At 56.0% G+C, this 25,416-nt stretch overlaps 1 protein-coding gene across 3 annotated transcripts in view; it reads right to left on the bottom strand.

Moving 5' to 3' along the window:
- Positions 1 to 25,416, bottom strand: part of LINGO1 (leucine rich repeat and Ig domain containing 1) — a 129,361-nt gene that overhangs the window by 15,418 nt on the left and 88,527 nt on the right. Inside the window, exon 1 of one of the 3 annotated variants that reach the window (XM_058811491.1) lies at positions 888 to 943. The exons of the other annotated variants lie outside the window; for them this stretch is intronic. Coding sequence (XP_058667474.1) covers positions 888 to 893 — 6 coding nt within the window. The 5' untranslated portion in view covers positions 894 to 943. Of the gene's footprint in view, positions 1 to 887; positions 944 to 25,416 lie in introns of those variants that run through there. 3 annotated transcript variants of the gene reach the window in all.

The following is a 25,416-nucleotide window of genomic DNA, read 5'->3' as shown; positions in this document are numbered from 1 at the left end:
AGCCTGACCCTGGCCCAGCATCTCCAGCTCTCTGGGTTGGCTCCTGGCTCCGGGGTGTGGAGCTGAGCCCAGGCAGGGGGGACCCTTCAGAGCCCCCCGAGCCCTTCCGGAGCCTGAGGAATCACCGAATCACCCTCCCGCCATGAGCTCCCCACGTCCCGACTCACCTATCTCCAGGCTGGGGGGCTGCTGACAGAGAGGTGAACCCCTGCCCTGAAAAATACCCCTTCCCCATGACTCCTGCCTCCAATCTCAGGGCTGGAGAGCTCTCCCTGCCCGGCTTTAACCCTTACTGCCTCTGCTTTGGGGATGGGCAGAGGAACAATTCCTCCTCTCGAGTTAACCCTTGCTGGGCAGCAGATGGGCACAGCCAGCCTGAGGCTGATCCCTGCTCCCCCGCCAGCCCCGGAGGGTAGCGCTGTCCAGACAATCCTTTTCCTACCTGAACAAGGCATCTGCTCCAGGCCGGCCAATTCACCCGGGAACTACCGGGACAGGAGGAGGACACTCCCCATCAGGATACAGCCCCAGCCCGCCCGCTGGGACCCCGGCCCCGATCCCCGACCCCGCCTGGTCCGTAGCTCCCGCAGGGGCTGCGCCGAGGCTGCGGGAACGGTGCGGGGAGGGGACGGGCAGAGGGGAGCGCCCGGGCACAGCGGGGCGAGGAGGCGGCAGCATCCGCACCGGCGGGGCTGGAGGGCGGCAGCTCCCGGAGCTCCCGGCTCCCCCGCAGCCCGGGGCACGCACCAAGTTCCAGCCCCGCGCCCTCCGCACCGGAGCGGCTCCGGCCCCGGGACAGCGCGGCGGAGCCGTCCCGGGGCCGCGGAGCCCCCACCCCGCCGGTCCCGCCAGCCCCGTGCCCCGCTCCGGTCCCCGGTCCCGCTTACCCGCATCTCATCCTCGCCGGCGATCTCCTTCGGTCAGAAATGGCATCTCCCCCGGCCCCCCCGCCAAACCTCCACCTGCAGTAGCGCAGCTCCCCCTCTCCGCAGCGACAGCACACGGAGCGGCGGCGGCGGCGGCGCTCCCGGGGCCGGGCCGCCCCCCAGTCCCGCGCCCGGGGGAGGGAGGGCCGGGCCGGGCCGGGCTGGGCACGGGGCCCCGCCGGGGCCGCCCTAGGGCCGCGCTGCCGGCGGTTCCCTGCCCTCCGCGCCCGGGCGGCCGGCGGCGCTTTGGGGCGGCGGCATCGCCCCCGCGGGCGGGCGGGCGGCTGGCTCGGCCCGGGCTCCGCACGCCCGCTCCGCCGGCCGGGTCTGCCGCGGCGGGGCCGGGCCGGGTGCCGCCGGCCCCCGCCTCCCCTCCGGGAGGAGCCGCCGGCGGGTGCGGGGCGGTGCGCGGAGCGGCGAGCGCGGCAGCGGCGGCCGCGGCCGGTCCCTCCTCCCGCCGCCGCCCCCGCTCCGCGCGGGGGGTGCGGGTCCCCGGGGCTGCGGGAGGGGGGAGCGGGGATGGCTCCCCCGCCAACCGGGGCCGGTCGATGGACGGGGGCCCTCGCAGCCCCCGCCCCGCCGCCGCCGGTGCAGCCTCGCTGCCCGCAGAGGACGGAGCAGCGGAGCTCTGCCCGTCACCGTCGCGTCGGTGCCCAGCCCTCCCCGCGTCCGCCGGGAGACGGAGCCGGGCTACCCTGAGGATTCCGGAGGGTCCGTCCTACAGCAGCTCCCTCAGCACTGCGCTTTGCTCCCTTTACACTGTCCCCCTCCCCGGCACATAGAGGGACAGGGCTGCGAGCGCTGAGGGGACGCCTCCGAGGACAGGTGGGGGACCTGGCGATCCCAAAGCCCCCTCGGAGGGTCCATGCTGAGCCCTTGGCCTTTCATTCAGAACTAATGCACGACTTCCCGAGCACTGCCCACCGCTCCCCGCTTCATTCGTGGACACTCTTTATCCAGCAGCGTTGGATTTGCCCAGCGCTGGCTCTCGCAGCCGAGGCTGGTTTCTCCAGCAATAATGGACACAAACTTTGCCTGTAATGTGCACTTTCCCTTCCTGCTTCCTCTGGGCTGGGCTCTCCTGGGGTGCCTCCTGCCCTGTCCAGCTTCTCCCCAGCTGTCCCTGGCTGCCGGCCAAGGCGGACCCAAGGCAGGGGCACCAGCGCGCTCGGCAGTAGCACGGGCTGGGGCCACGAGTCTCTTGATTGGGTCCCATGAGCCTTCCCTTGAACGGCTTTTGAGCAAGTGAGAGCTTTTGAGCTGGCCCCAGGCCTCTCCTGCGCTTCATGGCAGGCTGGGGGAGGCCATCGCACAGGAGAGGCCATCCCAAGCTCGTCTCTGCAAGCCCCGGGAAACTCGAGCCCCTCCTGGCACTCGGGCAGAGGCTGCTGCCTCCGCGGAGCCCCGTTCTGGGTAACGCTATCCCCGTTATCCTCCCGCCTGGCACAGAGGAGGAATAAACAAAGGGTGGGCACGGTGAACTCGGCGGCTGAATCACTGCAGCTCCCGCTCGGCTCCCACGGGCACAGCCCCCGGCTCGGCTGGCACGGTGGGCACCGTCAGGTGTGTCCCTGCGGGGGCCCGGGCACAGCATCCCCGTGGCACGGAACACCGTGGGGGACAAGGCGTGTGTTGGTGCACGAGCTCTCCTCCTGCCACCAAGGAAACTCAGCCTGGCCGCTCTCAGCGCTCCTCAGACCTTTACTCGGCGCGGATCGATTCCTCTTATTGTTACGGCTATGGCAGCAATGCCATCGATGTTAATAGCACTTCACAAACACAGACAAAGCCGGCAATCTGAATGCGGCCAGAAAAAAACAAACAGAGGACAAAAGACAGGCTAAGAGCTCTGAATGCCGTTTCTAATGCTTCCGTTCCCCCTGCCCCGTTAAAGCCCCGCTAAAGTGCAGGGCACGGCGTATTCAGAAGTAACACTCGGGAATAATTCCTGGAATTGTTGGTGTGTGAGGGGGGAAATTTCACCTCAGCCCTTGCACAAAGACACGGCAAGTACGCCATGCACGCAGCGCTGGTGGCGTGTGAGAGTGATGCTATGCGCTGCCTGGAAGCAGGGGGCCTTCCAAGACCGTCTTTCCCACCTCGGCTCCGCGGCCATCCCCGCCCTGGGAGCGAGCCGAGCGGCACAGGACGGGCACTGCGTGTGCAGGAGCAGGGATGAGCTTTTGGGCTGACAGGGCATCCGTGCACACCTCTGCTACAGAGCAGTCCCGTGCAAACCCTGCCTTTTGTGTGCCCTCAGCGTGATTCCCTTCCCTGGAAGGGTCCAAAGCCAGCTTGAATGGGCCCTGAGCAGCCTGGGAAGGTGGAAGGTGTCCCTGCTCATGGCAGGAGTTGGGAACTAGAGGATCTTTGAGACCTCTTCCAATGCAAACCATTCTATGGCTCTGTGATTTTGGACCTGGGTGCAGGGACCAGGGGCAGCAGGAGAGGTGAGGGCAGCACGGGTGGTCCAGGAATGGCAGCAGGGCACAGCCCTGTTTGCTTTGACAGCTACACTGTGCATTTTGGCCAGGGTGAGGAGACATGAGGGGAAGAGAAAAAAACATGACCTGAGAGCTGCTCTCTCAGCTGCAGCCCCAAGGCCCTTGCCCACAGTGCCAGAGTGTAAGAGCAGCCAGTGCAACCAACCTGCCCAAGGAGCAGCACTGCCAATTGGGTTTTTCTCTCTTTAATCCTCAGCCCACCTCATGGGCAACACTTCCTCACCCCAGCAGCCTCAAGGACACTTTGGGCAAAGGCAGATCCTGGCAGCAGTGAACCCTGCTGGTGTCTGCTGGAGGAACTGCATGGGCCCCTGCTCAGAAGCCCCAAAGGCTCCAATGTTCTGCATTTATTGACCCATCACAACTGCTGAGCTTACTGTTAATGTCCCTGAGGTGTTGTAGCACGGGTGACAGTGTGCTGGGGACAGCCACAAGCCCACAACCAAGCCTCACTGGAAGTACCACCCCCTCCTGTCCCCACTAACAGCCCGTAGCAATGTGCAGCTGACAGCTTTGCAGCTAACACGCCTTTCTTCCCTCTCCCATCACCTTTACTGGCCTCCACCATGTTGTAGAGACCAACTCCAGCTGTTTTGGGTCAGCCCCTCAACTGGGTCAACCTCCTTTTTGCAGCCTGGAGTGACCCCCAGTGCCCCAGCCCTGGAGATGCCAGTATCCTGTGCTGACCTGTGTGCAGCCCCTGGATGCTGCAGAGCAGCTCGGCTCACACGCCCTCGTTGAACATGTTCTTCTGTAAAACCTGCAGGGAATGGCAGGAACATTTGGGTGTCCATCTGCAGGGGCTTGTCCCTCAGACAGATGCTCCAGCTCTTTGCCACTGCCATCCTGGGATGATAACGGGCTGTGGCAGATGGTTCCCTTCTGCTGGCACGAGGCAGGAGTTTATCCCTGCTCTCAGATCCCTCCTGGAGAGGCAGCACCTGCACACTGCTGAGGCACCTGGGCAGTGGGAACTGAGCTGCCCCTCGGGGGAGACACCCAGGACCTGCTCCCTCCTTTGGATGCAGTGCACGTGTCCAGGAATGCTGCAAGAGGTCTAGAAAGGGCCGAGCTGGCAGGAGGGAGGTGGATTTTAATTACTCCAATTATTATTATCATTCCTTTTCTTTCAGATTTTCACACTTTTGTCGTAACAAGCTGAGCTGAGAAAATACATGCAAATGCCAGGCAGAGATAAGATGTACCACACCTTGAAGTACTGCCAGCGCCGGCTCTGGGAGCGCCAGATCGGCTGTCGGCCCCTCCTGCTCCTCCCTCGGCAGCAGGCACGGGGGAGGCAGGCCCTGCTCTGCCCCTGCACATCCGGACAGGAGAGCAGAGGAGGGTCCTCACATGGCCCTGGGCTCACCTGCAACCAGCTCCTTCCTCCTGCCAGTCCTGACCACTGCCTGGAGAAGGCACCATCATCTCCTGGCTGCTCGGGACAGGGAGGAAAGGTCACCCTGATTCTTGTGCGTGCCTTGCACATCGCATGGACACAGAGCTCCCCTGCCCTGCTCAGCACTGCGGGCAGCAGGACCTGCTCCTGAGGAACTCCTATTCCTAAGGATGGCTGTTCCTGAAGAACCCCTGCTCCTGAGGAACCCTCATTCCTGAAGAACCCTCATTCCTGAGGACCCCTGTTCCTGAGGAACCCTCATTCCTGAGGAACCCTTGTTCCTGAAGAACCCCTATCCTGAGGAACCCCCTGTTCCTGAGGAACCCCTGTTCCTGAGGAACCCTCATTCCTGAGGAACCCCTGTTCCTGAGGAACCCCTGTTCCTGAGCATGGCTGCTCCACCGGACCCCTGCGGATGCAGTCAGGGAGAAACGTGCTCCCAGATCACGTTCTCCCTTGGAGGTGGTGACATTTCAGGGTGTGTGGGGGGAGTGGGATGAAGAGGCAAGGCAGGATATTCCTGCTCCCCCGTCCCCACGGCCATCTGGATGTGTGCTGGTGCCTCCTCACAGCAGGCTGAGTCAGTCCAGTGGCTTCTCATTATCAGCTGGAGGGAATCCAAATTCCACATTGTATGGCTGCTCCTCAGTGAAACTGAGGATCCTTATCAAGCATTATCATAATGTTTCTCTCTGTACTGCCTTGTACTGCTCCCTGCTCTGGTCAGCTTATTGATTTGGAGCAGAATCACCCCAAAATTCTTTGACCACCAGCCATTCACTTGGGACAGCAGTGGCAGGAGCCACAGAATGTCCCCCTGGACATGGGCTGGGGCTGTGGAGGGGATCCCTCCACTGTCCCCACCACACCCTCACTTGCTGGAGGCTGCAGGTGCGTGGCTGGACCCATCTCCAGCTCTGTGTCCAACTGAAAGCGAGCTGAGAGGTAGGAGATGCTGTGGTCATGCCTTGCACATCTCAAATCATGACATGACCTCCATGAAACACAGGGTCTGCCTCCGCTCAGCTCATCCACGTCTCTGCCAGGGCACTGTCCACCCTGACCAATTGGAATTCTGGGTGTGGAAATTAGGCCTTTCCATGCAATGTTCTGGAATGCAGAGAGGCCACATGTCCTCATGTCAGCCTGAGTCAAGCATTGATAACTTGACTGCTCTGTCAAGCAGCCCAAACACGTGGCATGAAGGGCTGAGGGAAAAGGCTCCATTAAGTTCTTAAGCCCATTGACACATATATAGAAGGTATTAATAATATCAAGCACCTCAGTGCCTATTGTTGCCCACGTTCAGGAGATGAAAGATAATTTCTGGGACAAGGAATTTATGACAGTGACAGCTTTTTAAAAGCTTGGTGTAAGAATAGGAGCTGCACAACAGGACAAAGAGCAATGATTAAAGAATTTGGCACAAAGGAGAGAGGGCTTGGAGAGAGCTGTGAGTATGGAGGACAGGAGTCCTGTCAATTGCCCACACTGAAAAAGCAAAGGCTGTGCTGGGCACAGACGATGGGGAGGTGATGTGGGCACCATTCTGCTGGGGCTGACTCACAAATACTTGGCAACTAAGAGAAGGGGGTCAGGGTGCTTGAAGGGGATGAAATGTTCATCTTAATGTTCAAAAGAAGCTTGGCCCCTGCCTGGTGTGGCAGGCTGAGATGGGCAGGGCTCAGCTGGGGCTGCATGGGGAGGAGCATGGGGAGCAAAGGGGAGCTGGGCTGCCCTGCTGGGCGCAGGCCTGGGAGCAAACACATCAGCCAGGGAAGGGGGGTCTGGCATGGGGCAGGGTAAGGAGGGAGCTCTGCTCCCTGAAGGCCAAGCTGGAGAAGGAGCAGTAGCAGACCCAGCACCAGGACACTCTCAGGGTGTCTCAGGATATTATTACTAATATCCTCAGTGTTCCTTTGCACACATACGTGCTCCTCTAATGTACGCTGCACATGTAAACAGCCTCCCAGTGACATTTGCATGCCCAATTACATCTGCATGTAATTGATTTGCACGCACAGTTGGAGGGTGTTTAAAACACTGGAGCCTGTCTGCACTTTCCCACAGGCACCTCCCCAAAGCCACACGGAGGAAAAGCACCTCATGCTGGGGCCAAACCCATCCCAGGCCCACTGTTTGTGTCCCTCCCTGCGGGGTGTGCCCCGTGCCCAGCGGGATGGGCTCACAACCATGCCCCTTCCTGCATCTCCATCATCTGCAGCGACCCCAAACCCTGCCCCAAACCCAGCCACAGCACTTGCTGTTTGCTCAGCTCCTCTTATAAATGACTGGCACCATTCCAAAAAGGATTAAAAGCAGGGAGTGAGAAACATAAAAGCTCATGTAATTACGTGCAAAAAAGCCCGTTAATAATTTATAGAGGGAGAGGGTAAATATCTTCATGTGTTATTCAAGTGTAGCTCATTGTCCCGTCTGGCTAATACCCAGCGTACACGCATCACAGCCTTTATCCAGGAGGCTGTTTTGCCTTTAATACCTTTCATAAATTATGGAATTTATAAAGAGGAAAGCAGGTGTCATGTCACTCCTATAAACAGCTCGTTAGTTAAAGCTAACGAAGTTGGGGAGCAACGGTATCCTCCTGGCTTGTCTACCTCCCACCTCGCTGTCTGTGCTGTCACCTGTGATGCCGCACAGACCCTGAGCTGGGGCAGGCCTAAATTTGGCTAAAAAAAAAATCTGACAGCAGATAGATGACCTGTGGCAGCTTTATCCTCTGGCTTTCTGAGCCCTGCTTGTGCCCTCGTGGAGGTGTGAGGATGCAGCTATGGAAAGGATCCTTTTTTCCATTCCCAGCTTGCCTGCTGCAGCATCACCACTTCCATGTCACCCATGGTCCTTCCGGGTGCAGCAATGGACCATCAGCTCCTGGGGGTACCTGAGGATGCTGTGGGCACTGCTCCCAGCAGGACAGCTACACGAGGGTGAACTCTGAGGGCAGGACAGGGCAGGAGGCAGAGATGTCTATGGCAGGAGGGCTGAGCACAGACCTTTCTCACTCCAAAACCCACGCCTGTCCCATTTCCAGCAGCTGAGGGCCAGGACGTGCAGCCCAAGAGTGGCTCCTGAGCGCAGGGGGTGTGTTTTCAGGCTGGCTGGGGGAAGCACAGCATCTCCCTGCTTTCTGCTGAACGAGGCAGGGCGTTAGAAGGCCGCCTCTAAAAACAGCAGAGGTGTGACTGAGTCAGCAGCACGTGTCTGTGCGAGGGAGTCGGTCCAGGCTCAGGAGAAGCAGCGTGCGAGTGTGGCCACGCAGCCCCCGCCGGGCAGCCGGGCCCCCCCAGGCTGTGCCCCTGTCCCTGCGCTGCGGGACGGAGCCGCTCGGGGAGCAGCTGCTTCGGAGGCTCTGCTTTTGCTTTCACACCCAGCAGAGAGTCACCAAACCCCCACACGCAGCCTCTCCAAATAGAATACATATGCATTAAAGAACAGCCATGGAAAGGGGAGCCATCAGAAGTATTTTAGACAGTTTGGAGCGAGTGCCAAATGGGGATGAATAAGCTGAACGCAAAAGGACCCACGCGGAAAACGCTGCCGGCATCACGACGGGCGCAGCACGGGGACGGGGACGCACGGAGCAGCCCAAGCTGTGAGTGCCAGCACTGAGGCACGTCCCAGCCTCATGATGAATGCTGGCCCCCGAAGAACACCCAGTAGGGCCTTGTGGGCATGAGGAGAGGGAACTCAAACTATTGATAATCAATTAACTCCTTCAATTACAGCAGCCTAATGAGGTAGCACCAAGTCAACTCTAATGAACATCAGTTTAATAGAGGCAGTTCCTCAGGCGCTGGGTTTTGACTCAATCTCTACAAGGTAGGGAACACTGCAAAAGTATCGAGCAATAATGTCACCAAATGAACACACTCTGGTCTCCACAGAGCCCACAGCTCCTGGGGGGCTGTGGTAGCACGGGGTGTCTGTGACCCTGGGGAGGTCCTGGCTGTGCCCAGCTGGAGCCCAGCAGGGGGACACTGCAGGCAGCACGGAGCTCGTTTGTCCCGGCACAGAGCACACGGTTCCTGGGGATGCTGCCGGCTGCGGTAGCTGCTGTGAGATGAAGCGAATGTCACCGGGCCCAGCTCTCCCCTCCAGGCAGAGATTTTTTAGGGTTTTTTGGTGACGACAGCGTAAGTGACAAAACAAATGTCACTGCCCGCTGGCCCCAGTGGCTCCCTGGAAACCTGCCGGGTCCCATGCAGGAGAAGGGGGAGTGGAGGAGGGTACAAAGCACCATCCCTAACACGTGCCTGTCACGGGGGCTGTGCCAGCACCCCACTGCACCACGGCCTGCAAGCAGGGCCTGGGGAAGCCCTGCCCAGCAGGACACTGGGGTGGGGATGCCCAGGAACGCTGGGATCCTGGAGGTGCCATCCCACCATGCTGCACCGACCGTGCTGGGGAGGGATTTACATACTAAGGAGCCTTCAGCGCAGTAAAGACAGCCTGACATCTATTTTGGGTCTCAAAGCCAAAGGCTGTATTTCAAATCCACTAATCAGGTGAGAATACAGCAAACCCATGCAGAGCAGAGCAGGGAAGGAGGGGGAGCCTCTGGCTCCTGGCAGCATTCCCCACTCCACAGCAAGGGCCCCATGGTGATGGTCCCCAGCACCCCATCAGCACCCACCACACTGGGCTTCCAGGGGAAGGGACCCCTTGTTCTCATGGGGGCTGAACCCCAAATTGCACTGGGTCTGCACAGAGGGGCCCTTTCAGCACCTAAACCTCCATGGGCAGGGACTGCCAGGACCCTCCTTCACCCAAGGCTGTCCAGAGCTGAACTGAGCTGTTGGAGGGGCACTGGTGGTGCAGCCCCACTCCCCACAGACAGAGCAGATGGAGGCCACAGGCTGGCTCCCCGAGCCCAGGTGTGTAGTGCAGGGGCTGCCTGTGCCTCTGGACGCCATGGCAGATGGAGGTGGATGTGGGCTGCCTGTGCTGCCTCCTGGGACCACACAGGGGCTTGGCCACAGCCTCCCTTCCCTGCTGATGGGCTTGGGAGCAGGCTGGGGGCACTGTGGATGGCTGGATGGGCTCAAATGACAGCAGAGGCACAGGTCAGGTAATTCACCCACATGGATATGTTTGTGAAAGCTTTGGGGTCTGAGCACCCTTCCCAGGGCTGCAATGTATGGGTAGACAACCTTTGTCCAGCTTGGGGAGGGTAAAGGGAGAGGAAGACATTCCAGCTCTCTGCCGTTCCTGGGCAGAGCTGGACCACACTTGCATGGGAAGAAGGACCCAAGAGACCCAGGATCACTGGAGCTGGCCAGGACGAGCCAAAAGGGAAGTGCAAGGCACAGGATTGGAGGGAGAAGGAGAGACATGAGTCCTGCACGCCTGGTAGACCCACAGAAAAAAACTGAATCTGGGCATCTCCAGTTCCCATGAGCAATTTATCTGACACCAGTGTAACCAGCAACAGCCCCCAGCTCTTCCCAGTGTGACAGCACTGACTGCAGATGCCAACCTTGCTGTGCCCACCGGGATCTGCACAGATCCCCCTGGCCCTGTCAGCCTCTGGATGAGCAGGGGGTGCTCATCCCTTCCAGTCCTCCCAGTGCCCATTCCCTCTGCAGTGTGGAGGGGACACAGGGTGCTGGCTGTGCCTGGTCTGCCCCAGAGCACTTTGTCACCATTCCTAAGGGCCAGAAAAGCTGCTGAGAGTGTCCTGGGAGTGTGAAACACTGGGGGAGATGGGTGCAGCTGCTGCACTGAGGATGCTCACAGAGCTGCTTTAATGAAACAGCCACACAGCTCCAGGCACCGCAGATTATTCTCGGCTCTTTTCTTGTTTGGGCGACTTATTAAAAGACTATTAGTGGATTAACTAAAATTCTTATGATGCTGGAGCAGCATCTTAGCAGGGGTTTAGGGAGCTGGAAGGGGCAGTTTTCATGGGCAGCTCTCATGTTACCCTGGAGCAAGTCTGCAGCTGGGAGGGCTTGCCAGAGGAGGCTCAGAGTCCTGGCAGCAGTCGCTCTCTTCTCCAAGCTGGCAGTGCTGTGGAGGAATTGTCTGGAGGACAGCAGTGGCTGGCAAGCCCTGTGGTCCCTCCTGCTCTCTCATGTTTGTCTTGCAGCTTCTGGGCTCCATTTCACAGGGAGGGCTCAGTGACACAGGGAACCCAGGGATGGGAGAAGTCTCTCCACACCTTCTGTTGCTACATCCTCCTTCCCACAGGTAACTCCCCCACTGGGGCTGCTGCTCTCACAAGCTCTGCTCCTCATCCAGAAGGTCCCAGGGCTGTGCCCTGGTATCCCACAGCCCACAGACAAAGGACCTCACAGCATCCCTTGTTTTCCCAGGCTGCCTCAGCGTGTGGCAGAGTCTTCCCCCTTCCCACCCCCTCCTCATCAACTGGCAAAGCCCCAGCGGTTTCCCCCAGAGAGCGCGCGGTGAGACACAGCATGAAACAACTGCACATAATTAGAGGATTGAATGGGGTATGGGAGCAGAGCAGGGAGCTTGCAACATCCATAAATAGCTCGTCTTGCCGAGCTGCTTAACTCCTTGCTTGTTCTTGCCAAAGTGCAGACCCCAAAGGGATGGTGTCTGTGTGTGAATAGGGGTGGAAAGTTCAGAAGCGTATTTTTAAACCATTCAAGCTGTACTCGAGCTGAGTGATACGTTATTGTCTCTGTGTGTCACTTGAAATGTCTTATGAATGCAAGAAATAAAAAAAACCCCACCATTTTGCCTCTCTACACTCCCACCCCTCTGCTTCTACCCAAATAATGTCAGGCTAGAGCTGACAGGCAAAAGGAAAGCACCACAGGCTAAGGATTCTTCAAAGCAGCCTTAAAAGCTCCTCTGGCAGGAGGAGCCCTGGCTGGTGGGGCCAGTGGGCAGAGGAACCAGTGCCAGGCACAGGCACCCACAGGCACTGTGCCAGAGCCTGCCAGGACAATGCTGGGGTCCCCAAAGAGCCCCCAGCAAGGACAGCAGGGCTGTGTGCCCAGCAGCAGGGGGTCAGGCTGGACATCAGGGAAATGTTCTTCAGCCAGAGGGTGGCTGGTGGCTGGTACGGGCTCCCCAGGGAAGTGGTCACAGCTCCAAGCCTGACAGAGCTCAGGAAGTGTTTGGACAATGTCCTTGGGCATCTGGTGTGGCTCTTGGGGATGGTGCTGTGCAGGGCCAGGAGTTGGACTCAATGATCCTTGTGGGTCCCTCTCAACTCAGCATGTTTTGTGATTCTGTGACTGTGGGCCAACTAGTCCCATATTGTCCCATAAGACCAAGGGACCTACCCCTGCTACCTCACCCAGGGTCAGTGCAGGATGGCATCACCTCAGTTCTGCCCATCCTGAGATCTGAGACCCCTCTGGTGGCTGGCACTGGGTGACAGTGACAATCCTCAGGCAGCCCCAAGCTGTGGTTGGAGACAGAGATCCCAAAGAGCCTGACTAACAGCTGGAGCCATGGTGAGATACAGCAGGACAGAGGGAAAACAAACCAGAAACTCATTGGGAAATCATTTTTCTCCTAAATGGGGCAGATATAATTAAGCAGCACGGGCTTTATGAATGATACCAGCTCTGCCTTGAAACACATCATTACCCCTCTCTGTTAGAGCAGTGTTTTTAAATACATATTTCCTCTTCCAGTGCTAGAGGAGAAGGCTCTGGGGTTGGGATGCTGGGATTTTTAGCTAATCACCTCTCATTTCACCTAGTGGCAGGGAAGTGCTGAGCTCTGCCTTTCCTGTGCACACACCTCTGCTCCAAATCACTGCTGGCCACTGTCCCCTTCTCTCCTCTGCCACTGTGGATACCAGAGGGGAGGGATGGAGCTGAACCTGCATCCTCCAGCCCCAGAGGAGCTGTGAGGAGCCTCTCTGTGCCAAACCTGGCTGGGATGCCAGTGCCAGAGGTCACCCCAAACCCCTCTACCCAAGCTATGTGAGCCCCTCACCATATTGTTTTCCTTGTTTTACAGAACCTGGGGCTCCAGGGGATGAGGTATTTCACTGACTGTTGACCTAAGCTGGTTTCCCCCATCTGGCACCCTCTGCACCCAGCAGGGTCTGGGTGCTCTCCTCAGCTTGGTGCAATTTGGGCCTCTCTGTTCCCAGATGAGTCCCCCAGCCCATGCCATGTCTGCCATGAGTGCTCACTGCAATGGATTAGAGAGACCCAAGCAAGAACGAAGGGCTTTTGTACTAGAAATTGAAAGTTGATGGAGTGTGTCATAGGAAAATGACAACAACCTACTGTACCTCGAAAGACAATTATTTTTCCCTCATTGGAAGTGATTGAATTTTTCCATCAGTGACACCACCAACATCAGTGACACCAATGGCTCTCTTATGGATAGGCTCTTTCCCAGCTGCACACCTGAATTTTCTTCCACCTGCCCACTCCTCCCTTACCTGCTCTGCTTCCTGTGCTTTGGCAGGACATGCTCAGGTCACAGCCACTACAGAGAGCACCGTCAGCTGGGTGTGCCCTCCCTCCCCATCCCTGCACTCCTGCAGACCCTTCTTCCCTCAGCTCTGCTCCTCTGGACTAATTCTGAATATTCTGAGATTCTGTGAATATGCCAGGGCTGGAAATCACACAATTAAATCATGTTGTTTCACTGTGACCAGCCATAGTAGCAGGACCTGCATCGAAGTACCAGGGCTGTGCTTGGTGTCTGATGTAGGTACTGGCAAAAAGGAAGAGCTGGGAGACACTGTGACCTCTCTAGAGATGGGGAAAGGGTCAGGCAGCACCTTGATCTGCTGTGGGGTTGGAGGGTTGGACAGCACCCTGGAGAGCCTGCTCTCCCTGCAGAGCACTGTGTTCTGCTGGCCTGGGGACACCCTGCAGCCACATCTCACTCCAGGGTGAAAGGTACAGCCAAAAGCCCCTGCTCTGAGTGATTTTGGCCCAGAACTTGGAGTAGCACAAGTCCCAAGGGCTTTGGGATAGGTTCCTGTGTGTGCCTGGAGCACAGCTGTGCTTTCCACAGGCTCCTTCCCATTCCCAAGGTGCTTCCCCCACAAGCCAGCCTGGTTACTCCCTGCTGGCAGAGGGCCAAGCTGGTTGATTAAGACACATGAACTGATGAAGGAGCCACGGTGCAGCACCAGGAGCCTGCTACATGCCACTGCACAGGGCTCCTCCCAGCACAGACCAAACCCCGAAAGCCTGGGAGCACAGGAGGGTGCCAGCGCCCCACACAGTGTTGGGGGGGCAGCAGTGACACATCCAGGCTGTGCAGGGTGCCAGTCCCAGCAGGGAGGATCGGGGGGCAGTGGCAGGACGAGATGGGTGGCGAGGCTGGCACTGGCCCTGGCACAGGCAGGATGTCCCCTTGCCCACTCCGTGGGTGCTGGGGGCTGGGGAAGGCACAGCTCCAGCGGCGCTCAGAGCCCCATCTGCTGTGTGGGCTGGGAGCACATATGTTAGAGACACACACATCTACGTGTGCCTGATATATATACACACACATACATGGGAGAGACTTTTATAGATACACATTTACATAGACAGTCAACACCAGCAATCACTGCGGGATTTTGGAGGCAGCAGAACCAGCCCCAGATAGCAGAACATGCCCATCTTTGTCCTGTGCCTTTGGTCAGGCTGGTGAATGCCACGTGCCAGGGCCCCAGCTGGGCAGGGACAAAGCAGGGCTGCCCACCTCCCACACCTGCACTCTGCCCCAGGAAGGAGCAAAGATCTTCCCTGGCCATGCACAAATCCTACAGCCCAGCAGGGATCCGGGGAGATACATCTGCCCACACACAGCCTGCATCCATGGACAAGCTGGATGAACTGCTGTATGGCTAATGGAGAGAAAAGGCCTCTCAGGGGCAGGATTAATCTCCTTCTAAGGTGGCTGCCTCAGAAAGGTCAGATGAATTTTACCTGGACGTGCCTTTTTTCTCCCTGCTGACTATAAATGTCATCCAGCCAGTGGGCTCCAAGGCAGGTACCTACAGAGAGGCCACATGCAGACAAGTAACAGGGATTCAAGCCCATAGCTGTTGCCCTGGATCAACCCTGGTGCTGCCAGATCCACAGGCAGGACAGGGAGACCAACCCAGCTCGGGATTTGAGACCCTGAGATTTCTCCCAGACACACAGCTCAGCTGGTACAAAGTTCATCTTGGTAAGTGAAACTTTTCCATTCATCGTCTGCCGTAGCCCCAAGCAGCATCACCCAGCTGTAAAGTACCTCAGAGTTGACTCAATGTCACATTTAAGTGCTGGAGGCATCAGAATTCAGGATGCTTCTGAAAGGTTATGTAAACCATTACATCAAATCCTGGGAGAGTTATTAAGGTGAGCGGCAGAGCATAGGAGAATGGGTGATTATCTCCCAGCAGTGCTGTGGAACCACACCAGCCACAGCCAACAGAAGGATCTAACTCATTCTCCTCACAAGCCCACTTTTGTTTCCCCCTACTGTGTCTTTAAAAAAAAAAAAAAATCTGTCCACCAAAGAATTCTCTACTCTGGAATATAATTATTTGAGAGGTCTCCAATGAAGCAGTTAAGGCACTGGGGAGATAAGCTATGAAAAAGGGAAAGTTTCCAACTATTGGACAAGTCTTCTGTTCCCCCTCCCCATTTTAGAAATGTCGTATTTTAAATTCAGTGTGGTCTATTAACTCCAAATTTATTTTATTCATCCCAACTTGTGCCTTTGAGGGCTTGGGGGAGGCCTGCATGGTTAATTTTGGAGTTATTTGCTACAGACTCTTGAACCTCTCAGAAATGTGTGGACTCCCCAGGGAGATTCTCCAGTGGGCAGAACTTGTCCTTAAGGACATGAATGCATCTGCAGGGGTCTGCAATTTTTCAGAGTTTGGAATAGATCCAGCCAGATTGAAAGACATTTAGAAATCTTCAGGATCAGCAAATGTATTTTGTAAAGCACAAAGCTGACCTGTTTGGGTTAAATAATGGTAAGAATTTTGTGGGGGCAACACAACTGGGAATTGCAGGCCCAAAGCAGCCAGTGAAGGACTAACATTAAGTCAGGAGTCATCACCCTGAAAACCTGTGGTGCTGGTGGCAGAGCAGCCAAGAAATGCTAATTATAACAATATCTCTGATGGACATCCTGCAGCATCCTGCCCAGAGTGCTCTCACATGGCAGTGCTGCCTCCCCCTCTGAAAAGCCACAGAAACCACAGGGAGACAGCCAGAATTGTCTTGTAGAGCTCCTAATCCCACAGGATTTATCCCAAAGGATTAACACGGCCCATCTCCATGCCAGCACCCTGCATCCTCCGGGTGAGCCACTGGGATGTTGCTGAGTGACACCAGGAGCAGATCCTGTGGCAGCCTGATCCATCCTGAGCACACAGCCCCAAAAGCTTTCACACTGGAGGCTGGGAATGCAGGGAAGTCCATACTGGAGCCTGCACACAGGAATGGGGATGGGGTGTGCTGGCAGGCACAGCAGTCCTGGCAGCATCTCCTGCACAGGACACAGGGACTCTGCCTTGCCAGCCCCCCAGGCACAGGAAAATGAGGCATTGCTGAGTAACTGGGTGAATTCCTGGGCCAAGCAGGCAGCAGGAGGGTGCCACACTAAGGTTCAGCCCCAGGGCTGTGCTGCTGTCACCCCCTCTGGTGGGTTATGACTGCAGCACTGCCACTGGCTTCCCTCCTCAGTGTGCCCAGCCGTGCGTGGCCGTGTCAAACACGGGGGCAGAGACTCACAGTGGCTCTGGCAGCACATGGGCAGTGTCTGGGCTGAGCTGTGTGACAGTCCTGGAGAGCTGTGCCTTTCAATGCTACCATAGTGCTCCTCAAATCCCGACAATGCTGCTACTGAATTAACCCCTGGAGGTGAGCTGGGGCCAGCCATGCCCAGGGTGAGCTCTCTGCAAGGTGCTGGGTCCCAGCCACACTGTGAGAAGCTGCTGTTGTAAGTAGGGACATTTGTCCCCGGAGGTGGCAGGGGACCTGTGCCCTTGGGACACATGGAGCATCTAGGCTGGCATCACCCTTACCTGCTCTATGCACAAAAGGAGCCCTGACTCTTGGGCTATCAGCTGGCACCTTTCACTGTGCTATGCTATGATGCTAACATTCATTTAAGAAAAATTACAGATACCCCCAACATGGACTAATTAGCTAATGACATTATTTTGGCCTGATGTGCCATATAATTAAACAACTAATAAATGGCAAGAGCCCTGTGTTGCTGAGGCTCCTGAGTCAATACCATGCTATTACCACGGTGTAATTGAGTTTACTGAGAACCTCAGCACAGACATCCCAGAGCCCATGCAGGAATGGTATTGAAACAGCCACCAGAGACCCACCTGCTGGATAAAGGAGAAAGACAAATCTTTTAATCTACAATACAGCCTGGAGTCAACACAGAGAAGACAAGTTTGTGCTTCACACTGTGGTAAATGCATTTGCTAGAGGAGGGTACATGCCTCCCAAGAGGGGCTACCTGTGCAAGAGCAGCTCTGGCAGCACAAGAGGCTTCCAGAGCTCCAGGGAGGGTGGGATGAAATGTAGCTTGTCCTCACTCCCAGCCTTCTACAAACCTATTTCTATTTCATTTTCTCCATCAAAAAGGTGCCTTTTTGGATGGATTTCTGATGACAGAACCAAAGGGTGCTCTGCAGCTACTGAAAGGTCTCAGAGGTGGCTCAAAGCTTCCTCCTGCAGCCCTGACCTTTGTAGACCAAGTGCCCCAACCTAATACTCTGCTGGCAGGCTGCAAATGGGCCAGGAGTTGGATTTAGGGCTCTTTGGGTTTTTTTAGCACTGGCAGGGAAGAAGGAGAGGAGTAGGTTGGCAACCAAGCTCTCATTTGAGTCATGAAGCATCTACAGATGTCTCAGTATAATTTGCTGTCCCTGGGGTGGGGAGGGTGATTTTGAGGTGCTCAGAGGTGATTTTGCTATATGGACACGTTGTCAGGCAATGACCTTTGTGTGCACACACAGCCCCTGAGTCCAAGCTCGTCTCCCACACGCTCCCCTCCCTGCAGCCCTGCTGTCGTGTCCCCAGATGCACTCAGGCTCCAGCTCACCCTCCCCTCTCCTCACCTCCCTTCCCTGGCAGTACCAGGCAAGAGCTCCTTCCACTCCAGGCAGGGCCTGGAAGCTCTGCTGGGGCATGGCAGCATCTGTCATCCGAAGGCAGAGGCACGGGGCTCTTGGGCCGTGCTGCTGTCAGCTCCCTGCATGGCAGCACTGGGCAGAGCCGAGTCCTCCTGGCAGGCTGAGGCTCCCTGGCCCTCCAGTGGCATCTCCTGGTGACAGTGCAACAGGAGGACAGGCCATACAAGGGATGGATGTGGGGCTGCATAGCCAGGAGCCATGGCAGGGCTGGGGATCTGAGCTCTTCACACAGGGTGAGACAATGGCTGCAGCTCAGGAGGTGCAGCTCACATCCAGCACCTGCATCCTACACTGGATGAACTAAATGCAGCCCAGAGGAGCAGGAGCCTGGGCAGGCAGCCCCATCCCAGGGTAGAGTGTCAGCACTCCTGGAGAGTTTCTGGGAGTGTGAGCAGGACTAACAGGCTGCAGCTGATGGGCTGGGTGGGCAGCACTGCTCTGAGCAGGGCCCTAGCTCTGCTGCCACCTGCATCCCACCATGGACCTGCTCCAGTAGCTCCTCCTCATCCCACAGAGTTCCTCAAGAAAAGAGGGCTAGAGACAGAGAGATGAGAGCCCAGAGGGATCACTCTCAGCCTATATACTCCCAGCTCTTGCTTAGCACAAACTTCACCATCCCCAAAGAGCTCCACAGCAAATCCATAAGGGTTCTTCACTTCACCCGCTGCCAGTATTTAAAGCAGACGTGTCACAGACATCTTTTATGAAAAATGCTTTCCTTAGGATTGTTTCTCCTGAGAAGCTAAGAAGCCTCAGGAACAAAATGTAAACAATAATTATCTGCTGCTGTGGAATGCAACAGGTGGATCTGTGATTGGTCTCATGGAGTTGTTTCTAATTAATGGCCAATCACAGACAGCTGGCTTGGACTCTGTCTGAGAGAGTCTTTGTTATTGATTCTTTCTTTTTCTATTCTTAGCTAGCCTTCTGATGAAATCCTTTCTTCTATTCTTTTAGTATAGTTTTAATATAATATATATCATAAAATAACAAATCAAGCCTTCTGAAACACGGAGTCAGATCCTCCTCTCTTCCCTTATCCTCAGACCCCTGTGAACACCGTCACACAGACAACCTCAGGAGTGAGGCTGGAAGCAGACTAAGCCTTGATCCTGGTGCGAGAGGAGCTCCCCAGGACAGTGGGAGAGGGATGATGGCTGGGGGGCTACATGAGAAGAGGGGCAAACCCTGAGCTTGCAGGAGGGCAGGGAGCGGCTGCAGGCAGCAACGCGAGAGGTGCCAGGAGCAGAGGCTGCTGGAGCCGCCTGCAGCTCCGGGAAGAAGTGGGTGTGCAAAGGCTCAGCGACAGCAGAGCTGCTGCTGACAGTGAGAGGCAGCTCCTGTCATGAGCGTGAGCCAGGCTCTGCCAACACAAACACCCAGACTGCTGAAAACAAGCTGTGGGGCCACGCGTCCTGGCTGTCAGTCAGCACGCAGGGAGCGCCGCGGCCGCTCCGGCTCACACGGGGGAGGGCTGTGCTCTCCCTCAAATGCCTCCCTGGTGCTCGTGGGCAGCCCCACCAGGCTCTGGCCAGGAGATAACAACTGTGCCCAGGGGAAGGAATGGTCTCCATCCTCCTCACTGGTCAGAGAAGTCCTCCCAGCTCCCTGGCTGCAGCTCGGCCACTTTCCTCCTGTGCCACAGCTCAGGGAGGGAGCAGGGAGGAGCATGGAACACCTGCTGCTGCTTTGGAGGTGCTTGTGTGGAGAGTGATTCCTGCAATTGAGAATCACTCACAGAGCCCTCAAAAGCCACACTGAGGGCAGGCAGGGTGTACCTGCACACACAGGAGCCCACCACCATGGGCCACTGCCTGCCACTCCCAGTGGCTGCAGCACAGCACAGCCTTGTCCTGGCAGAGCAAAGAGGCTCAGAGCATCCAGGGCTGCTTCCTCAAATGCCAGAGGAACACCAGGTGAATGGAGGCCTCCCCCAGTGCTGGGGTGGACACCTGGTGTGACCCCAGGGACCCACCTGTGCCGAACACCAGGAGTTCAGCTCACAGTGGGAGAAGACACCCAGGCTCCAACCTGCTGGGATGGAGCCTGGGGAAAACCGGCGGAGAAGAGGAGGCAGTTTGCACACCAGTGCTGGCTGGAAGTCACCACTGGAAGTGCACCCATCACAGGGCAGCATCCAGATCCCTGAGGCACCCCCCAGAATGGCCTGTCCATGGCTGAGCTCCAGTTCCTTCCCTCTGAGCCACACCGCTCTGCTTTGCCAGGAATGCAAAAAGTTTAAGCAGCCCTCGTGTCTTCCCTTTTATCTTTCATTTCTATGCTGACATTTTGAAGGAAATTTGTTCTCCTCCTTGAAGTATGGAAATCCGTGTCCAAGAGTGCTGGGGCCCAAAAAGCTGGGTAGATAAACATATTTGGACGTGTGATTTCACAGTGGCTCCGTTGATAGCTGTCAGAGGTCAGGTCCTGTCCATCAATTACCCACAATGTGCATCCAGACGTGATAGGGGAGAACAAAACCCAGCTCATTAGAGGGGAAGAGAGATGAGTGAACACCAAGCCTGGTTAAAGAGAGAAGCTCATATCTCAAAGAGTAAAGGGAGGAACTTTTCTCCTGCTCTTTTCCCCCACTCCAACAGAAGGCTACAACATCTGGGAGGCACAGCACAGCCTACACAAACCCACCACTGCCCCACAGAGCATTGCCATGTGGCATCAGCACGACACAGAAGGCACTGGCAGAGCTCTCAGGCCATGAGATGTGGCATGGAACAGAATTTGCAGAAGAGACTTTGAAATGGAAACATTTAGAATGGGATTTTTAAAGATATTCAAGCCCCTCTCTCTCTTCCCTCTGGCCTGCAGGTACTTAGGAACACTTTGCACATAAAGAATTATTTGTCTAATATATCACGTTAGAATGCAAGATGACATATCCAGGACAGACTTTTGAACAAAGCAGACTTTTAAAAGCAGAATTTTAGCAGTCCCAGGCGGGACCAGGGCATATAAAGCATGCAGTAGGACGAGCAGTGATTTCTCTTTAGCCCAGGCAAGGACTTTTGTTTGAATTCTCCGTCCCTAGGAAAGACAATTATCACCAGCACCTCTGAGCCCAGTGCAGCCCCAGAGGGAGGTTGCAGGGAGCTGTGGTGGGTGATGGGGTGGTCCCAGAGGGTCACAGCAAGGTGGGGGGAACTGGATGATAATTTCAACACTTTACAGATGGGAGCAACAGGCAGGGAGTGATGGAAGCTGGCTCTGGTCCTCCAAGCCCCTTGCCTCCCCTTTGGCTTCCAAGATTCAAGCACTAACTTGACAGTAGGATTAAGGGGTTAAGCAAAAAGAATAATCAGAGTCTCAGCCTCATCACTTTTCCCTGGGGATGTGACAGGTGATGCAGGATAGACCAGCCTGTGCAAAAGGGCCCCACAGACTGTGGGTGGGGCTGCCTGGCTTGGGCACTTCCCAGGCAGGGGATGGACCTGTGCCATGGGGGGAACCTTCCCTTCCCCCTGTGCTTCAGCACCATCCCATCTGTGCCTTGCATCCCAAACCTGGGGCCAACATGGCCCTCTGCAGGTCTCTCCTCCTGCCCTGCTCCCTCTTTCTCCTCTCCCACAAGTGCTGCTCAGGGTGTTATTTCCTTTCTAGTATGCTAATCCCTCTCCTGAGTACAAACTGCTGCAGTCTTCAGAGGAACAGGGAAATATTTCTGTTCTGCATACTCCCCAGATCCTCCTCTGCATGGAAACGGACACTATCATTATTGGGATTTCTCTTTTTTACATCTTGGCTAAGGAAACTCTTTGTCCTATTGAGCCTTTGCTAAGCAGAAAGGAGGGAGAAGAAGAGTAAACCAGACAGGCTCCTGCAGTGAATCTCTCTTTTCTGCCACTCCATAGAGAGTCTCCACTGCTTTCAGGGTGGAATTCCATACTGGAGGTGGCATGTGACATGCCCTAAGGCCCCTGACCTTATTAGATATGTAGAACTGAGCACTCAGACCAACACAAGACTACCCTCTCACCAGCAGCCCCCCAGAATGTGGACAAAGGCTGCCCTTCTTTAACAACCATGGCATCAACCTAGACTACAACTAATTCATCAGAAATTGGACTAATTGGTTGAAGAGGAATTAAAATGACACGATCCCACACACCCAGGCTCAAGGGCCCAGGGTCAGGCAGTGCTGAATGGTTTTGCCCATTCTGGACCTGCATGGATTGCCCTGGCCAGTGTGGGGATGGATTTACTGGGAGAACACCCAGATCCCCACCTGGCAGGGAGCGTTTTGCAGGGATGGCAGTGCCTGCAGATAGGCAGGTGGCTGGTTTGAAGTTTTGAGCTTCTCAGGTAGAGGATCATATTACTCTGGAAATGGAGGATCAAATTATTCCATTATTCCCCAGGGAGGGGATTAAATTACCCTGGAATTAGAGGATTAAATTACTCACCAAGGGAGAGGATTGAATTACTTTGTGAGTTGTGGGATTAAAACACTCTGCAGGTGGCAAGCTCAAAATAGACCTTCACACAGAAGGCAGGATTAAATTATTCTATGGCTGGCCAGGGAAAAAAACCCCAAACCACCGTACTCTGGAGGAAGCCATATTAAATTATTTCTGGAGATTAAATTGCTCCACAGGCTTGCTGGATCCCAGTGCTGTGGAGCAGACCATCTGCTTGGGAAGGTGTGTGGATAGCCAAGCATGAAGAGCCATATGATGGGGTCCCGCTGGTGGTACCCGAGCGCTCCTGGCACGGCGGCACCGGCGCCTGACAGTTTTGACTATATTTACTTGCACGTCAAGGTTGGGAGCCTGGCAGGGCTGGGCTCTGCTCCCCCGCACCATCCGGGAAATCCAGGGGGATCCCAGGTCAGCTGGGAGCACGAGGCAGACCTGGGGAATTGAGCCAAATCTCCATTTGCTTTCTTAAGGGAGGTTTTATCTTTTCCTTTTTGCATCAAGGAGGAATGGCACAGCTGTGTATGTGGGGCAGCAGATCAAAGCCCTCCTTGCTACCAACCAGGACCAGCTCTCCTCCATAAATTCCTCACTTGCAGGCATCACCTCCTCTCCCCTCTCATCCGTGGGCTCAGCTCTCCACCTGGCATCTCCCACGGGAGCCGGTCAGCGGTGGCTGCAGCGTGCCGGCGCTGTCAGCCCTGACTCACTCTGCTGTGTCTCCTTCCCTGTGCCTGTCACTGCCTGTTCCCAGTGATGGTGACAAATTGGCATTTGAAACTTGTATTGGTATTTTTTTTAATGCTGATTTCTTTCTGAGGCTCCACTGCTGAGAGTTCGAGAGAGAGAAAGAGAATGAGCATTTTAGGATAATCTTAAAAGCAGAAAAATTATTACATGTCAAACACCGAACGGGGACTTTAAAAGGCTCCCAGGTGGGCTGCAGAATTAAATGTTTGGAGGCTTTTTTTCCCCCAGTGAGGTAAGAAAAGGCAATGTCACCATAGCAACTGCAGGGCACATTCTGGGCAGCAGCTCAGGCATCATCAGGAGCTGGGGCTGCCCCAGCCCCTCTGCACAGCCTGGGGGGTGCAAGGGGCTGGGATGGCTCCAACCCTCACACACCTGAGCCCTGCAGCCAAGGTGCCTTGGGAGCCTGTGGGTTGAACGGCATGAGATACACCATGGTCAAAGGCTCCCAGAGACCCATGGGATGGGGTCTGTTCTCCTGGTGAAGGACCCTCTTGACCACCTCAACCCCTCCTGGTTTCTCCATCCCACCTGCTCTGTTCCCTTGCACCAGGGCTGGATGCTCCCTGCATCCATCTGGCTGGATTCCTCCAGGGATGGAGAGGCGGTGGCACCTGACACTCCTGACTCAAAGAGGGGCTCCAAGGTGCCCCAAACCATCAGGGAAAAGCAGCTGAAGAGCTCAGCTGTGTGGCCTGGGATCCCTTGGCTTTGTGGCTTCCAAAGCACACAGGAAAGTTGTCACCTCCCCAGCTGCACAAGAGGCTCATCTGCCTCCTGCCTGCCACTGTTTCCTTGTTGAATGTCTGAGGCTGCTGTGAACAGGGGAAATCATCACGAGCAACCAGGGGTTAATTGAGTGTTAGTTAACTCCTGGTGCTCTCACCGGGCCTACCAGGGTTGTGGTAATTAGCACAACCTGAGCTGGCTCATTAACGAGCTTTGCAGGAGAGTCACAGGTAGCAGGGCGGTTAAACTGCCTTGATTACTTCTCTTCTCCATTAGTAGCAGCCACTGAGAAAGGATTTGTGGGAGGGAAGCTGGTTTCTCTCCGGATGAAGCAGGATATACCCTGGGAACAGGGCCAATCCCATGGGAAGGGACAGGGACAGCAAAGCTCTGCCCATGGCAGGTGAGGAGGGCTCAAGACCAGCTCAGCTCTGGGCTGAAAACTGTGATGATCCCTGTCAGAGCCACAGTTTAGCTGCAAATGATGATGATGATGATGAAGGGAAACATTCAGCAGCTATGGAGGGCTGTCATTTTGTCATTTTCCAGGGGTTCCAACTCAATTTGTGATGCACACCCAGGAGCTCCCATGCCAACAGCAGCTCTGACCATGGCAGTCCATCAGACTGGCAGTCCATCCAGCAGGGATCACTGCCAGAGATCATCCTGCCATCCAGCTGTGGCCACCACGTGAGGAGGGTGGCCCAGTGCTCCACAGCTGGTGGCCTCCATCACCACCTTCCTTCTCCTCCCATAACACAGGGCTCCACAGGGAAGCCGGATTCCAACTCCTCTTCTGCCTGCCTTGGGGTCAGATTTCCCATCTGCTGAGCTCTGGGTCCTGTGGGGCACTCAAAGCCAAGCTGGATATCCCAGACTCACTGGATCCACCACCTGGGCCCAGCAGTCGCTCCCCAGATCCCACATCAGCTCCTCGGCACACCCTGCAGGGTTCCCTGGCCCCAGGAGGAAGCTCCCCAGGCAGCACAGGGAATGTGGCAGAGCTGGGAGCCAGCTGCAAACCCAAACGGTGCCCAGCAGAGGCAGGGAGTGATGAAAGCCCTCCCTCCCTTGCAGGTGGCTGGGCTGGCCAAGTCTTGCAGGATGGATGCTGCTGTCTAGAGGCACAGGGAAGGATCCCCTCAGCACCAGATTTATAGAGAGGCTGTAGATCAATAATCAGCAGCCTCTGACCTTGAAAGCAGAAGCAGAGAGGGCTGTAGAGTGTCTCCCTCCTTTTTCTGGGCAGGAGGTGCCCATTTGGGAGGTGATAATCCAGGGGAGGGCTGCCAGCAGGAGCCCCACAATCCCTGGAGGGGATGTACACACAGAAGAGGTTTCCTCACATGCCACACACAAACACACACACACACACACACACACTTCTCCTTCTAGCACCTCTGTACCCTTGTCTTCCTCCTCCCCACTGCACCCAAATACACAGACTGGCCCCACATCCCAGGCAGGGGCAGGAATCCAGCTCCTGAGCCTGTTGCAAAGCAACTGACTGAGGGAGCAGGCAGAGAGAATCCAGCTTGGCTTTACAATTCCTGAACTTCCTGTA

Source organism: Ammospiza caudacuta, chromosome 10 (assembly GCF_027887145.1).
Source record: "Ammospiza caudacuta isolate bAmmCau1 chromosome 10, bAmmCau1.pri, whole genome shotgun sequence".
In the NCBI taxonomy this organism is placed as follows: domain Eukaryota; kingdom Metazoa; phylum Chordata; class Aves; order Passeriformes; family Passerellidae; genus Ammospiza; species Ammospiza caudacuta.
The sequence above is the reverse complement of the archived record's forward strand: the minus strand, read 5'-3'. Positions and strand labels throughout refer to the sequence as shown.